This window comes from Heliconius melpomene, chromosome 4, assembly GCF_056956725.1.
Source record: "Heliconius melpomene rosina isolate 202511_hmr_F chromosome 4, ASM5695672v1, whole genome shotgun sequence".
In the NCBI taxonomy this organism is placed as follows: domain Eukaryota; kingdom Metazoa; phylum Arthropoda; class Insecta; order Lepidoptera; family Nymphalidae; genus Heliconius; species Heliconius melpomene.
Window position 1 is genome coordinate 3,001,389 of NC_140392.1, and position 14,037 is coordinate 3,015,425.

Below are 14,037 nucleotides of genomic sequence, written 5' to 3' on the forward strand. Positions count from 1 at the left end.
CGCCCTCGTTAGTCTTCGTCTTTCTTCATTTTTGTGGTCTTGTGGTATGGTGACCAACGCGGTATTGCTATTTTGCCGCCCAGCTTAAGTGTGATATATATCTTTAATTGAGTTGAGCTTAAAATTTTTAACATACGTGTTAGTTATAGTTTTCTGAAACCTCTATCTTTATTAAACTTAACAAAATAAAGTACCAAGATGTTTTGGGGTAAGTAACCGGTAACCGTATTTCACCACGTGTTTACTTCTTTTAATATTTTAGACCACCAAAAGAATAATTAAAACTCTATTTTAAGTCTAATTTACGTGATACCTAATATATTACAGCCAATAAAACAATTAATTTTATATCTACTATCGTACTTTTAACACCAATGTGTGTAAGACGTTGAGATGCCGTCAACACATGTGTTGCATTCGTTAACCGTATATTTAAAAATAAAACCGTATAATATTCATATGAGATGTAATTTAACTTATGTTTACTAAATTTAATAGATATAATGACTTTTAATACAACATTTTATCTTTTTTAGGACTTATAATGGAACCGAACAAGCGGTATTCTCAGCTTGTGGAGAAACCGTTTCATATATCACAAGCCGCGATGGACATCTCAACGGGTGATAATGACCCATGCCAAGTAATGGTAGTAGTTGATGGCAAAAACTTTCTTGTGTGCACATTACAAAAGAACAAATGCATTCAAGTACCTTTGGATCTATACTTTAAGACTGGAGATTCCATTTCATTTTTAACAAATGGTAAGGGCTCATAATGTTACATTAACATTAATGAGTATATAAATTCCCTTATATAGCAAAATAATTCCATTGAATATTGACTATACATGTGGGTGGTGGGTTTGGTCCTTTATACTAATTACAACATTCAAATTCAAAATATTCTTTATTCAAATAAACTATAACAAGCACTTTTGAATCATTGAATGTACATATAAACAAAAAGCTACCACCAGTTCAGAAGGCTGTTCTGCTGAGAAGAGCTGGCAAGAAATTCAACAGTTGCTCTTGCTCTATTCAAAGTTTCATTGAGGAATGCTATATGACTTGCAATTCAAATTAAATTCAAATTGAACATATTCTTTATTCAAATAGACTATTATTATAAGCACTTTTGAATCATCAAATGTCAATGTCAATATTTAGAATAAAATTCAATCAATCTCATTTACAGTTAAGTTTTTGTCTCTAAGAATATAAATTTAACCATTTTTTTTCTTTAAGGTAAATGCAATGTTCACTTAACGGGCTACTTAGATCCTGAGTTTGAAGAAGAACCTTCTGATGAAGAAGAAGAAGAGGAAGAGGAGGAGGAAGAAGCACCAGCACTTGTTGCCGCCAAGAATAAAAGGAAATTAGAAAATAGCAATGATGGTGTTGCTGCCAACAAAAAGGCCAAGGTTAATAATTTTAATTCTCAGTTTTTTTTTTCTTTTCATGTTCTGATTCTGATAATCTAATATTTATACAGTAAAAAGATTACAATATAAAATTATTTATTCTTAATACAGCAAGACAAGAAAGCCAACAAGAAGGCTGTAGCAGCTGATAGCTCTGATTCTGATGAAGATGGTGAAGATCAATTGCAAAAGTTTTTGGATGGAGAGGATATTGACACAGATGAGAATGATGAGTCCTTCAAAGTGAATGCCTCTGCTGAAGCTGACAGGTACATTTTAAAGTAAACTAAATGCAACACAGCATCTGACTGTAAATATGCAATTGTCAGTTCAATCAAATCAAATCAAATCAAATATATTTATTCAAATCAACTTAAATGTTACAAATTGCCTCTTAAGTGAAGAGGAGTGCGTTGGTAGCCGTACTAGTATAAACTGTGTCACAGCCACCAGCGTCTTTGCCCCTTTACAATTTTTATGACGTTTTAGACATCTGAAGCATTAATTATCAGTTAAATATTATAAATATAAAGTGCATAAACATAAAGTGGAAAACAAGAAACACTATATAATCTTTCAAAATCGTCAAAACAAAAAAAAGGAGAAAAAAACTAACTAGACTTATAAAATTATTAATCAATGAACAAAGCGTAATTATCACGTCGAGCGTAACATCGAGTATGTGTATGTGTGAGTATCTGTATGTGTGAGTAGGTGTATGTGTGTGTCTGTGTATGCGTGCATGCGCGGGTATGAGCTTTTAGATATGTAAGTGTGTATTTATTTAGTTGAGAAGAAAATTCTCAGTTTCAATGTAGGACAGTTTGTTAATCCAAGTTCTAATTATTTTTTTACATTTAATAAAAGGTAGTGGATATATATATTTATGTTTGTTAACTTTATTATAAATGTGGCCGCTGATATTGTAAAAGTGCGTGCGAGCAGACCTCGTTCTGAAATACAAAGTTTCACAGACCCTGGACTTATTACGGTTGGAATTAGGCCTGAAAACAATACTTCTATGCTTGCGGAGTATTACCAACATTATGAAGAGCTTCCTGACTGATAGAACAGAGGTGTCATGGTAGAGTAGATCCGTACTGTAACGCCTAGGTTTCCATAGCATAACTTTCAGTATGGCTCTTTGTGCGCGTTCTAAGGAAAGTATTGTGTTTTTGCTGGCGCCCCCCCAAACAACGATGCAATAGCTTAGAAGACTTTGTACGAGAGCATAATATACTGTGAGTAGGATGTCAGAATCACATGAGTTTAAGGTTAATCACATAAGTTTACCCTAAGTTGGAAAAGTTCAGGTACCTTGGATCCGTCATGCACGAGTCTGAAAGCATCGATCAGGATCTCTATAAGACGGATAAGAGTTTGGACGGTATTCTGCGATGACAGACCACACCAGTCACCTCCCTAAACTAAACACTTAGCCCAGGCAACGCTTATCGGACTTAGGGGCTGGCCCAGGACTTATAAGAACAGTGTCCGAGTCCGGGCTCTCGCAGGCCATATACTCGGTCTTTAACACGTTGCCAATATGCATTTCATTCATGGAGAATGGTTATGTAACGCAAATGCTGCAGCTAGAATGTATCGGAAAAGATACCAAAAAGCTGAACGTCATCCCGATTATCGTGTATTTCGATTTTTCTCTCTTCAACAAAGAAGTAATCCAGCAAGTGTCGTACCATTTCGGAATCCAGATGAAATGCGCCAACTTTTAAAGTTACTTGCAAAAACAGTGTAGTACATTTCTTTTATAGTACAGTCGGTTAAAGTTGGGTGTAGTAAATATTTTGAATTTAATGTTTGGCAAAAACACCTCATTTTATTGAAAACTGATGCAGGTATGTTTAAATCTTAAACTGTAATTCACAGAAGGGTTACTCATGATTACATTACAGAAAAAAAAATTAAGAAAGAGTAATATTTGTAGTCCAGGGACTTGAAAAACCATCACAGGGTGTCGGTTTTTGCGATATTTTTTAAAATCAATATAATATGAAAAATACATGACAAAGATTTTTTTTTATATTTTTCTCGTAACTGTCACGACTTGGTCTATCACCTGGTTTCGTTTTATCGTTGCTTCCTGGGACACCCTGTATATTTTACTTATACATATTTTTAACAATAATAGATCAAATAAAAATATGATCTATAAAATAAATTTTGTGTATTCAATGCATTGTTAAAAATATGTTCTAAAAATCTAATAAATAATAAGAACATAATAAATTCTTTAAATAGTATGTTCATGGAAAGATAACTAAATTGTAACTTTTATTTGGTAACAGTGATAACGATGAAGATTCAGATGAAGAGGAGGAGGAGGAAGAAGAAGAAGAAGAAGATGATGATGATGAAGAATCAGAAAAAGCAGACACAACACTGGACACTAGCAAAGAAGAAGAAAAGATTGACCTGTCAAAACTGTCAAAAAATCAAAAGAGAAAACTCAAGAAGAAACTTCAACAGCAACAAAAAGAACCTCAAGTGAATGGTGTTGATAAATCAAAGGTATGAAATCAGATGCTGTTCTTTTGCACCACAACTGCCTCATGTTCATACTTTACTCTTCACAGATATTCATACTTACAAAATATATTTTTTGTTTTATTTAAAACTAAACAACCATTTCATATTTTAGAAAGAAAAGCCAGAACAAAAGGCAGAAAAGAAAAAACCTGAAGCAAAGAAAGATGCTCAAGAAGGGGACAAGAAGGAGAAAAAATCCCTCAGTGGTGGTGTCTTTATCGAAGACTTGAAAGTAGGATCTGGTCCTATCGCTAAACCAGGCAAAGTTGTAATGGTAAGATTTTTTATAATACATGTAGTTTTTTTTTTATATGTCACTTTCTGAACAATATTGGAGACATTGTGTGAGTGGTCTATGAGTGGGAATCAAACTCACAACCATCATAATTACAATTGAACATATGTACCAGACAAGATAATCTGTAATAAATTGTATTATTAATTATTATCTTAAAGTTTAACAATGTAATTTAATGTATAAATTATATTTTAGTATAACATTTTTCGAAAATATGTAATTTGTAAAGTAATTCTTAATTCCTTGAAATGTTAGCTACTATAATTAGTGTAAACTTATACAGCAATAAAATCTTAAAATTAAATCAAATCAGCATCACATTGTATCCCACACACAGCAGGGTAGGCAGAGGGAACCTAGTGTTAAGACACACCATTCCCCACTTCCTGTAGAATTCTGGAGGCATTGCGTGTTGAGTGACAGAACTCAACGCCGCGCTTTGCCTCGACATGAGAGCGAAGAAATGGAAATATAAATTTAAATAAATTTTTATCACCTCGAGATCAAACCCACAGCCAACCAAACCAACTCACAAAATTTTATTTCATTTTAAATATTTCCTTAAAAACAGGTTTACTATGAAGGAAAGCTAAAACAAAACAACAAGATGTTCGACAATTGCATCAAGGGACCCGGGTTCAAGTTCAAGCTCGGTGCCAAGGAAGTTATTTCTGGATGGGATGTAGGTGTGGCGGGCATGAAGGTTGGAGGCAAGAGAAAGATTGTATGTCCACCTGCAATGGCGTAAGTTATATTTTATAATATAATGTAATGCGGCCGTCGTGGCGCAACGGCACAAGGGTGTGGCTGTAACTGTTCGATCCCCACTTGAAGCAGTGAAATATTTATTTACATTTATATTTTTATTTCTTCACTCTGGTGTTGAGGCAAAGTGCAGCATTGAGTTCTGCCACTCAACATGCATTGCTTCCAGAGTGAAAGTGGGGAATGGAATGTTTTAACTTTTGATTTGTTTTTATAAGTTAAAGCAGACAGGCAGTAAAGATTTGATGTGATATGGTTATCCATATTATATCAAATCTTAACATAAATTGTATATATGATATATTAGCTCATACATCATTTATTCATTTAAAGGCTCATCAAAATACATTCAGTAAATTTAATTAAATTAAATTTATTTAATTTTTTTTTTATCCAACCTCAAATTTTTACATTTATAATATTTAAAAACAAGAAGTAAGATTTTCAAATTGTGTATTAGAGGGTATCCTTGACTGTAACTGCTTTGGAGGTGGTCAATCCACTTGGAGGGAAGTTATTATGTTTAAAGTCCTTAATGCTAGATTTCCATTAAGGGGAGTATGAACTATGAAACAGCTAATAATTCCATTTTCCTGGTCCACTAACAATACAAAAGAATGGCATTCTATCATTCAACATGTAATGTGGAACAATGTGGCAAGCAAAGATGTTAACGATATGTTATCTCTGTAAACCATACTAATATATTAGAAAAACAATTAAGCAAAATTTTAAACAAAATACACTAAGGTTTTTAAGACTGAATTATACACTAAGAAGGCATTATTTATGAAAGACTTTTAATTATTTTTTTTTCAACAGGTATGGTGCTAAAGGCTCACCGCCAGTCATTCCTCCAAATTCCACTTTAGTTTTTGAAGTTGAATTAAAGAATGTTAAGTAATGTTAAATGTTAACAAGGAAGTGTTGTGTCATGGACATAATTTTGAATGTTGAATAATTGCCATTGAAAATATGTGAGGCATTTTCATTATTTTTTTTGAATTTGACATCTCATAATTAAATGTAATTCCCTCATATTACATATTTTCTAAGTCTGTAATGTTAAAATAAATAGTTGTTTATATTATAAGAAATAAAAACATAAAATGCTAGATTTTTTTACATCTTGAAAATTTTTTTAAAGTTTTAAAACTTTTTTAAAGTTCTAAAACTTTTTTAAAGTTTTAAAAATTTTTTAAATGTTATAAAAATGCAAGAATATTTTTAGTTTCACAAATTTATTTTGTCTGGCATAAACTTTTTTTTTAGCACTTTGAGAGCAAAACTTGAGGCAGCCATTTATTAATTAATTATATCCTGAACTATCACATAGTTTTGCATTCAAAGTTAGGTTTTATATTAGTGTGCTAGAGAATATTTGAATAAGTTTTTTTTTTAAGTAAAATATTGACCCACAACATTTGTATAAGTTTGATACAGTAGAAAGTGTCAGTTTGTCATTATCAAATAAAATAAAGTCAATATTCCATAAATAGTCTTTTATTTAAATTATAATTAATTTACTCTACTAAAACATAAGTAACTAATGGATGAGTACATTATTAAAGCACTTCATAGGCTGTGCTTACGTAAACTATTGATGAATGGATGGTGAAGCAACTTAAATACTTACATAGATATTAAATTTATGACAAGAAATAGTATGGAATATACTACAATAAAGTTAAATATTGCAATATAATGAAATATAATTCCCAAATATCTTTGTAAACATGCAAATGATGCATGCAATGATTCCAATGTTATTTAAGGTAAGGTCAAATTCGGGATAAAAAAATAAGGAAACAAAGACGTAAAACATTTAACATATGTTAAGGTCATATTAGTCTGATTTTAAACGGACGTCTGCGTCTTTTGCTTCTTGAATATTCGTTTCCAATGCTTCCGCGTTTTCATTAGTGTTGTTCTTTGATTTCTTGCTAAACGCGCAAACGCCACCTTCACATTTGAAAGGGAATTCGGTTTTCACATTTCCATCAGCGTCCTTAACAGCCCAAGGATTCCAAAAACGAAGTACGTATGGCTGAATAAATTTATGCCACAAGAACAAAAGAACAGGAATAATGAAACAAGGAACACACACCATTGTTAATACTTTAAAAGCAAAATATAACAAATCAAAAACAAAATATATTAAAGATTGTAACTAAGAAAATACTAGATCAATTAAATTTTACTCAATTAATGTGACTGGAAAAATTCGTTTCTTTATCATTTCTAGTCATTACTGTCAATGTCATTATCATGCGACATTGGCATTAGACCTGAAGGTATTGGGTTGCCATATGCATAAATATATACCAGTTTAAAATTAATTAATATTTTTCCTCTTCCTCTTCCAAATAACAGTGCACCGTAATTAAAAAATGAACATTTTATAATAGTGAAGAAAATAGTGATAAAATTTTTGTTAAGATTACGAGTATTTGATCTAAATTTGGTGTAATATAAATTCCATAGATTACGGTACCAAATTTCAAAGTTTCCTATTAGTATCCTATCTGTAATATAAAGATTACCTCCCGAGATGCATATACGTATATAGATTACCTAATAAAGCTATCATATTATTATTTCATCTAGGAAGTTAAAATCATTAGTAATTGCACGACTGGCACTAATAAAAGTAGAATAAATAAATATTAGAGTATACAGGGTGGAAGAGGCTGCGCTTCTTTTATTGAAACTGCATACAGGGTAAAAAATTTCAAACCCATACCTAAAGAAATTAATCAAGATACCTCAACAGTTTAGACGTAGGATTTTTTTCATTTCACGATGTTTATCCATACCTGTATTTCGTGAGGCGCACTTACCTACGCATAGATACCAATAACGTAAACAGATACTACTAAAAGTTAAATAACTTTGAACTTTATCACCAATAGATACGACTCGATTGTATTGTATTAACCCTGAAGGGGTGAAAAAGTGGTTGAAATTTTGTACTGTAATTGTAATTGTTTGTAGTGTAATTTGAAATTCAGACTCTTAAAAATACATATTTAAATGAACACGTGTTTCATGGTTTTTAGAATTCACCCCCCATAAACTGAAAATAATTTCATAAGTAAACACATTTAATAAATACTCGTATAGTTCAAGCGGGCGAAACCGCCCAGGTCGGCTAATAATATATATATTTTCAAGCACCTGATTAAAATATGTAAAACTAAAATTATAATACAAAGGTTTATATAAATAAATTTATTACGCCAAACAACGTTTACAACCTTTAACTATGACTAAAATATGTGTATATATAACATTTACATAAAACAAAAACTTTATATTTAACAATAAAAAGAAAAAAATATCGTACCGAGTAAATAAAATAATATACTATATAATGTATGTACATTTTACTTTAACTATACCTACTTACTGTATTGACTTTTGAGATCTTGTTCACAGCACATTTACTCAAGTCAATAGACTTACATAAGATGAATATGTTATCATTATTAAAAAAAAAACAGTTTTACGTTGTATCCCGTACGCAGACAGAGGGAACTTAGTGACAAGACACTCCGTTCCGCATTTTCCGGCGAAGCATTCCGTGTTGAGTGGCGAAACTCAACGCCGGGCATGGGCAGCCAGAGCGAAGAAAATGATTTCAATTTTTTCATACATTTAAATATTTCATTTCTTCGAGTGGGTTTCGAACCCACAACCAGTCTTGAATTGATTCAATTGAATCAATGATAACATATAACTAGCTATAACGAGGCATTTTTAAATAAATAACTTAATATTGTATAAAAATAGTAATATAGTATAAAAAATGTTTTTAACTTTAACAACTATACTATACTTAAAACTTATTTTTAATAATATATATAACAGTCTCATGGCACAGGTTTATTCAGCTAACTAAAAAGCATATCTAAGGTATAATTATGCGTTTGTTTTAATATCAACAAAAAAAATAATATCTCCTATTATTTTACTATTTACTTATTTTCTATGTAGGCTGTTTATCTTTTGACTATTGCCGATGTCACTGTCCCTTAAATTTTGTAATAACAAGATTACAAAATTATTTTTAAGTATCAATACGCAAAAACTTAAGAAATATTTGAATTAAAGTTAATTATGAGATAAAATGTTGACAATACTATTATCTCTAATTTACAGCGTTTTATATTTAATAGTTATAAATAATTAACATTAATTAAAACGCGAAGTGAGTTATTTCATAAATAACGTTACATGACTAATGTTATATAAATAAAAAAAAATAAATCTTCTATAACGTAATAAGAACTGAACACAATTAAATATTTAACTATTTAACAATAAACCGTAAGGCGGCCGAGTAGTGCTAGCTCACGTTAATAAAAGCGTCTGGTTAAAAAACTAAAAAAATATCTTTTTAGAGTATAAAAATATGTATATATATAGCTTTACACTAATATCTGCATCTCGCATATGGAACCTAGAGTAGAGACACACCGTTCCCCACTTTTCACATAATTTCCGAGACATTGAATCTAGAGTTGCTGAACTGAAGTGGAGGAAATGAAAGTATTAAATAATTCATTTCCCCGAGTGGGGATCGAACCCACAACCATCGCGTTTACAATTGCCACGATTGTCTCGTACATTATACTCAATTCATTTACAATATACCTTAATTAAACTATTTAAAAAGCACCATACAAGTATTAACGGAAGGCACGTTATTGCATCGTATAATCCGCTTCTACACTTTTGAGCGCGCTCCGCAAAGACACTGGTAATTCTGGCACTCTGTATATAGGATCCGACATGGGGGGCAAAATCAGCGAATCCACTGACTTCTCGTAATTCTTATACGATAAATACAACTGTGACACCCTGTTAATTTCATCTTCAGTCATTTTCACCGAGCGCAATTGCTGCCTCAACTCTTGGCTGGTGGTCTCTCCGCATTTTGGACAAATATCTTCTATATAACACGGTTTACTTCCATGCTTACATCGTATAGGCTCAATATATCTGTATTTCTTTAGTTTCCTAGGCTTCAAATCTTTCGGTTTGTTTTCAAAGAGGACAACCAGCTTGTTGGTTTCACTTTTAATAGTATGAGCGATGACTTCACCACCACCCTTCATCAAGGCACTGCACAATGTTTCAGAAGGATTTTCAAAGTCGTAGTAAACGCAGCGCGAGGCCGAAGAGGCCTTGTTATTGTTCTCGATATACAAATTGTATCTGAGACAAATTTTCTTTGGTTTGTTTGGAAATTTCAGGTACACTTGTATAGGTATGTTTATGGACGCGCAGCCGGACTCTTGGATTTCATACGGCGGTTCTTGGCGCACTGCGAAAGATAAAATTGAATAAGTAAATGGATGCGAGGCGGTGAGAATGTTGATACGTTTACACACACATATCTCAGTAACCGCTATCACTCACTCGCGATAACGATAATGAGCTACTTTTATTTGACATATTAACATTTTATAGCATTTGTTTACAAATGGAAAATTATTTTATAGTTAGTATAATAAAAAATAAACAAAGAATTACAAAAAATAGTACATAGAGCAGACCTAAATACCGGATGGAGATCATATTTAATTAATTCAGCAAAATATATAATAAAAAATCTATAATAACAGATTTTATAAGTACCTATGCAAAAACACTAAAGTATTATACAATAGCTATAGTAAAAACATTTTCAATAAAGCATAACATATTGAAACAGCAATCAGCTATAAAAACTAAATTTAAATCAACTTTTATAAATGTTAACTTGTATTGCCATTTCTATCAAGACAACTATATTTTTATTTACAAAAAATAATAAAAACAAATAAATAACAATAAACGAAAATACAAAATGGTAGTGTTTATTTTCGTCATCAACATTATACACTCGGCTGAGTAAATGACACATTATGTACATACATAATTTATTATGTAGATAAATAATATTTCTTTTAGTTTTGTTTGCTGATGATGTGTACAATATGAATATTTCAATATTTGCATGCAACAATGGCGTATTTACAGGCCAGTAGTGGCGCAGGGGCACAAGAGTGCGATTGTAAACTCGACAGGTTGTAGATTCGATTCCCACTCGAAAATGTAATGTTTAATATTTTTATTTGCTCTGTCTGGTAACGAAAAAAGGGGCGGCGTTGTGTTCCGCTACACAACAAACAAAGCCTCCAGAATTCGGCGGAAAGTGTGAAAGTGTCTTCATATTCACTCTGCTATGTGTGGGATATAGCGCGAAAAAAGGACGTATGTGTTTTTTTGTGAAATATATCAAACGATACGCAAATGATGTTTTTAAATAATCTCCTTCATATATTGACATATTTAAATTACGTTTTTAAAGAAAATACAATAATGTATTGTTGCACCAAATGAGCGTTAAATATAAAATAAATATAAAAAAAAAATGTAAATATAAGAAAGATGCTATCAATTATTTACTGTATTACATTCGATCGGTGGGTGAACCAGGGGAAAAATGTGCCGCTGGATTCCGGCACGGCAAAAAACACGTCCGTTCAGCTTAAAAATGAAGACAAATGATCCTTCATTGACTTTGTCTGACCAAGAAGATGACAAAACAAAAAGATAATAAAAAAAGACTGAAGTGGATACGTTTATAAACTCATCTTTCATACATCTACATTATCTCATTTATACATACATTGACTTATATATACAGACAAACACTAAATGGTACGCAGAACGTAATTTTTGAGAGAACCACCGACGAGAGTAGACGAGAGACGACGATGTTGATGATGTCTGTCCATTGAATGTAAAATATTTACTGTAAATAAAGTCCGGTAGATAAGTCGTAGCCGCCCAGGAGTTAGGCCTTCTGAATTTCGTCACTCAGGCAGAAAATAATCAAAACTAACAAAAAATCTTAACACCCATAATAAGCCAGCTTCAGGATGGCTGGATGGATCGACCAATACCTCGTTTAGGATAAACAAAAGCGGACGGTGGATGCAGTTTGAAGACCACCTTCTGTACAAACGAGCTGATGTCCCCCCGAGCGCCTCGGACCCACACCCGCCAGTCGAGTGCCAGCGCGCGCCCCGTCACCGACTGCCGTGGCTCGCACGCGTGGCCCACCTCCAGCCACATGCGTATACACATCTGAAATTTATATTTTTGATATAAATATACATATAAAATAACTATAAAAATATAAACTATTTAGAAGTGTCTTAACACTTCGGAGTGTTTTAACACTATGTTCCCTCTGCCTACCCTGCTGTATGCGGGATGCACCGTAAAGCTGATTTAATACAAAATTTAGTAGCTACAAAAATATTTTATAACGCTGTTTGGATTTTTCTTTTAGAATTTTATAATTAAGTAGTTATTGCATAAAACATATTTATATAGGTATGTGTTATATAGCGCTCGACGTCACAGACGGAAAACTTATTTAGTATTATAATGTGTCCGTCTGATGACGGCCGAGCTCCATAAAATGCTGACAAGGGAGAGATCGGGTGAACGGCGCCGTCGGGAATGGAATTTCGTCTTTTCCCACACTTATTATTCCATCGTGAAATAATTAAGTCGTAGGTTAAGTTAGATTAATTTAGGTTTAAATAGATTACTGTTTGTCTAACATTGAAAGCTGTAGTCTTAGATATAGTTTAGTTTTAGATTTATTTATATTTCCATTTAAAATTTTATCGGTATAGCTTCATGTATAAAAATCGTATTTTTCTTAACCCAACTACAGCCCTCGTAACTTATGTATTATTTAAACAAAGTGAACACAGAATGAAAACTATTGAGTATGGGAATTATCTTCTATCACAAGAAAAAAAAACAGTAAATAATGAATTAAAATATTATAAATTTAAATAATATTATTTATTCTTATTCGGCTTTCAAACATTGAATACGTACATCTCTTATAATACAAAAAATATTGTACAAATTAACAATAAAAAATTTCAGCACAATGTCTCGTTGACAATTACCATTTCCTATTAAATCTTCTTTCACCTAGATTCGGATAAAATAGATAAATAAAAAAACTATTAGTAAAGATTGTAATATTTACTAAAAAGTTTTTATAAAATAGATATTAATTTATAGAAAATCTTGAAATGAATTAAAGTAAAAAGTATAATATTTTCCTGCCACTCACCATGCAATATCTCGAAAGTTCAACGGAAAATGGAGAACGGAGTATTTTAACACTAGGACCATAAAAATAAAGAATGGGCAAGTAATTATTCCGCCATGTCCACCGATAATAGGATTATAGTTTTATAAAATAAAATATTGTAATAATAAGCATGATAACATATCAATGTCGTATAGATCCATTGTATTTTTACACTAAATATACAATACAGCAATGTGGCAAATAATAATCTGGTACTTACATAAACAGCTGTACCTACTTTATATTTAAATTTGTGTTCGTACTTTGCTACTAGCCGACCTGGGCGGCTTCGCCCGCTTGAACTATACGAATGTTTATTAAATATGTTTATGAAAATATTTTCAGTTTTCAATTGATTTCTAAACCATGAAACACGTGTTCAATAAAATATTTTTAAGACTCTGAATTTCAAATTTTATAAAAATTGATGCTGATTTAAAAAAAATAATATAATACTAAATAATAAAAATTGGCACTATTTACATATAACGATTGTTATTCTTATTTTGCAGTTTCACGTTTTATCTCAGATGTGGCAGGGTAGAAGTGAAAAACTAACTTTACGCCGAAATTGGAGTTAAGATATAGTAAAGTATGTTATAGACTTAATATACTTATATATTTTTATTTTTAGCTTCGCTAAAATTCATTCTGCGCGTTGCCTTGTCTCATTTCCAGAGCAAGTGGGAATCGAACCTATGACATCACCACCCACTTGTACTGCAGGGCCATGTCTTAATATACATTTCGCAATTATTTTTCATTAATGCATATTTTAGCAAAACTGACTAACAATAACAATATGTAGAATTACGTCGACAAATCATA

General features: G+C 31.7%; 3 protein-coding genes across 6 annotated transcripts in view; 1 reads left to right on the forward strand and 2 right to left on the reverse strand.

Annotated features, from left to right (window-relative positions):
- On the forward strand, nt 1-6,529 carry Fkbp39 (FK506-binding protein 39kD). Its single transcript, XM_085185212.1, has 8 exons — nt 1-208; nt 537-764; nt 1,248-1,423; nt 1,535-1,692; nt 3,730-3,952; nt 4,083-4,244; nt 4,840-5,012; nt 5,856-6,529. The coding sequence occupies exons 1-8, from the start codon at nt 199-201 to the stop codon at nt 5,935-5,937; spliced, it is 1,212 nt and encodes a 403-aa protein (XP_085041338.1). The 5' UTR covers nt 1-198; the 3' UTR covers nt 5,938-6,529.
- On the reverse strand, nt 5,406-7,143 carry LOC146539431 (UPF0729 protein AAEL015238). The gene has a single exon (XM_085185217.1). It carries the CDS (start codon nt 7,141-7,143, stop codon nt 6,880-6,882), a length of 264 nt encoding a protein of 87 aa, XP_085041343.1. The 3' UTR covers nt 5,406-6,879.
- LOC146539432 (protein ENL-like) overlaps nt 6,521-14,037 on the reverse strand; it is a 25,198-nt gene continuing 17,681 nt past the window's right edge. For all 4 annotated transcript variants that reach the window (XM_085185215.1, XM_085185214.1, XM_085185216.1 and 1 more), the window contains 2 exons: nt 11,990-12,173; nt 6,521-10,362 (listed from right to left, as the gene is read on the reverse strand). In XM_085185215.1, coding sequence (XP_085041341.1) covers nt 9,740-10,362; nt 11,990-12,173 — 807 coding nt within the window. In that variant the 3' untranslated portion in view covers nt 6,521-9,739. The remainder of the gene's footprint in view (nt 10,363-11,989; nt 12,174-14,037) is intronic.

Coding starts and splice junctions, on each gene's coding strand:
- Fkbp39 (XM_085185212.1), top strand. Junction 765..1,247: donor CATTTCATTTTTAACAAATG/GTAAGGGCTCAT, acceptor TTTTTCTTTAAG/GTAAATGCAATGTTCACTTA. Junction 4,245..4,839: donor AACCAGGCAAAGTTGTAATG/GTAAGATTTTTT, acceptor CCTTAAAAACAG/GTTTACTATGAAGGAAAGCT.
- LOC146539431 (XM_085185217.1), bottom strand. CDS start 7,143: ATGGTGTGTGTTCCTTGTTTCATTATTCCTGTTCTTTTGTTCTTGTGG.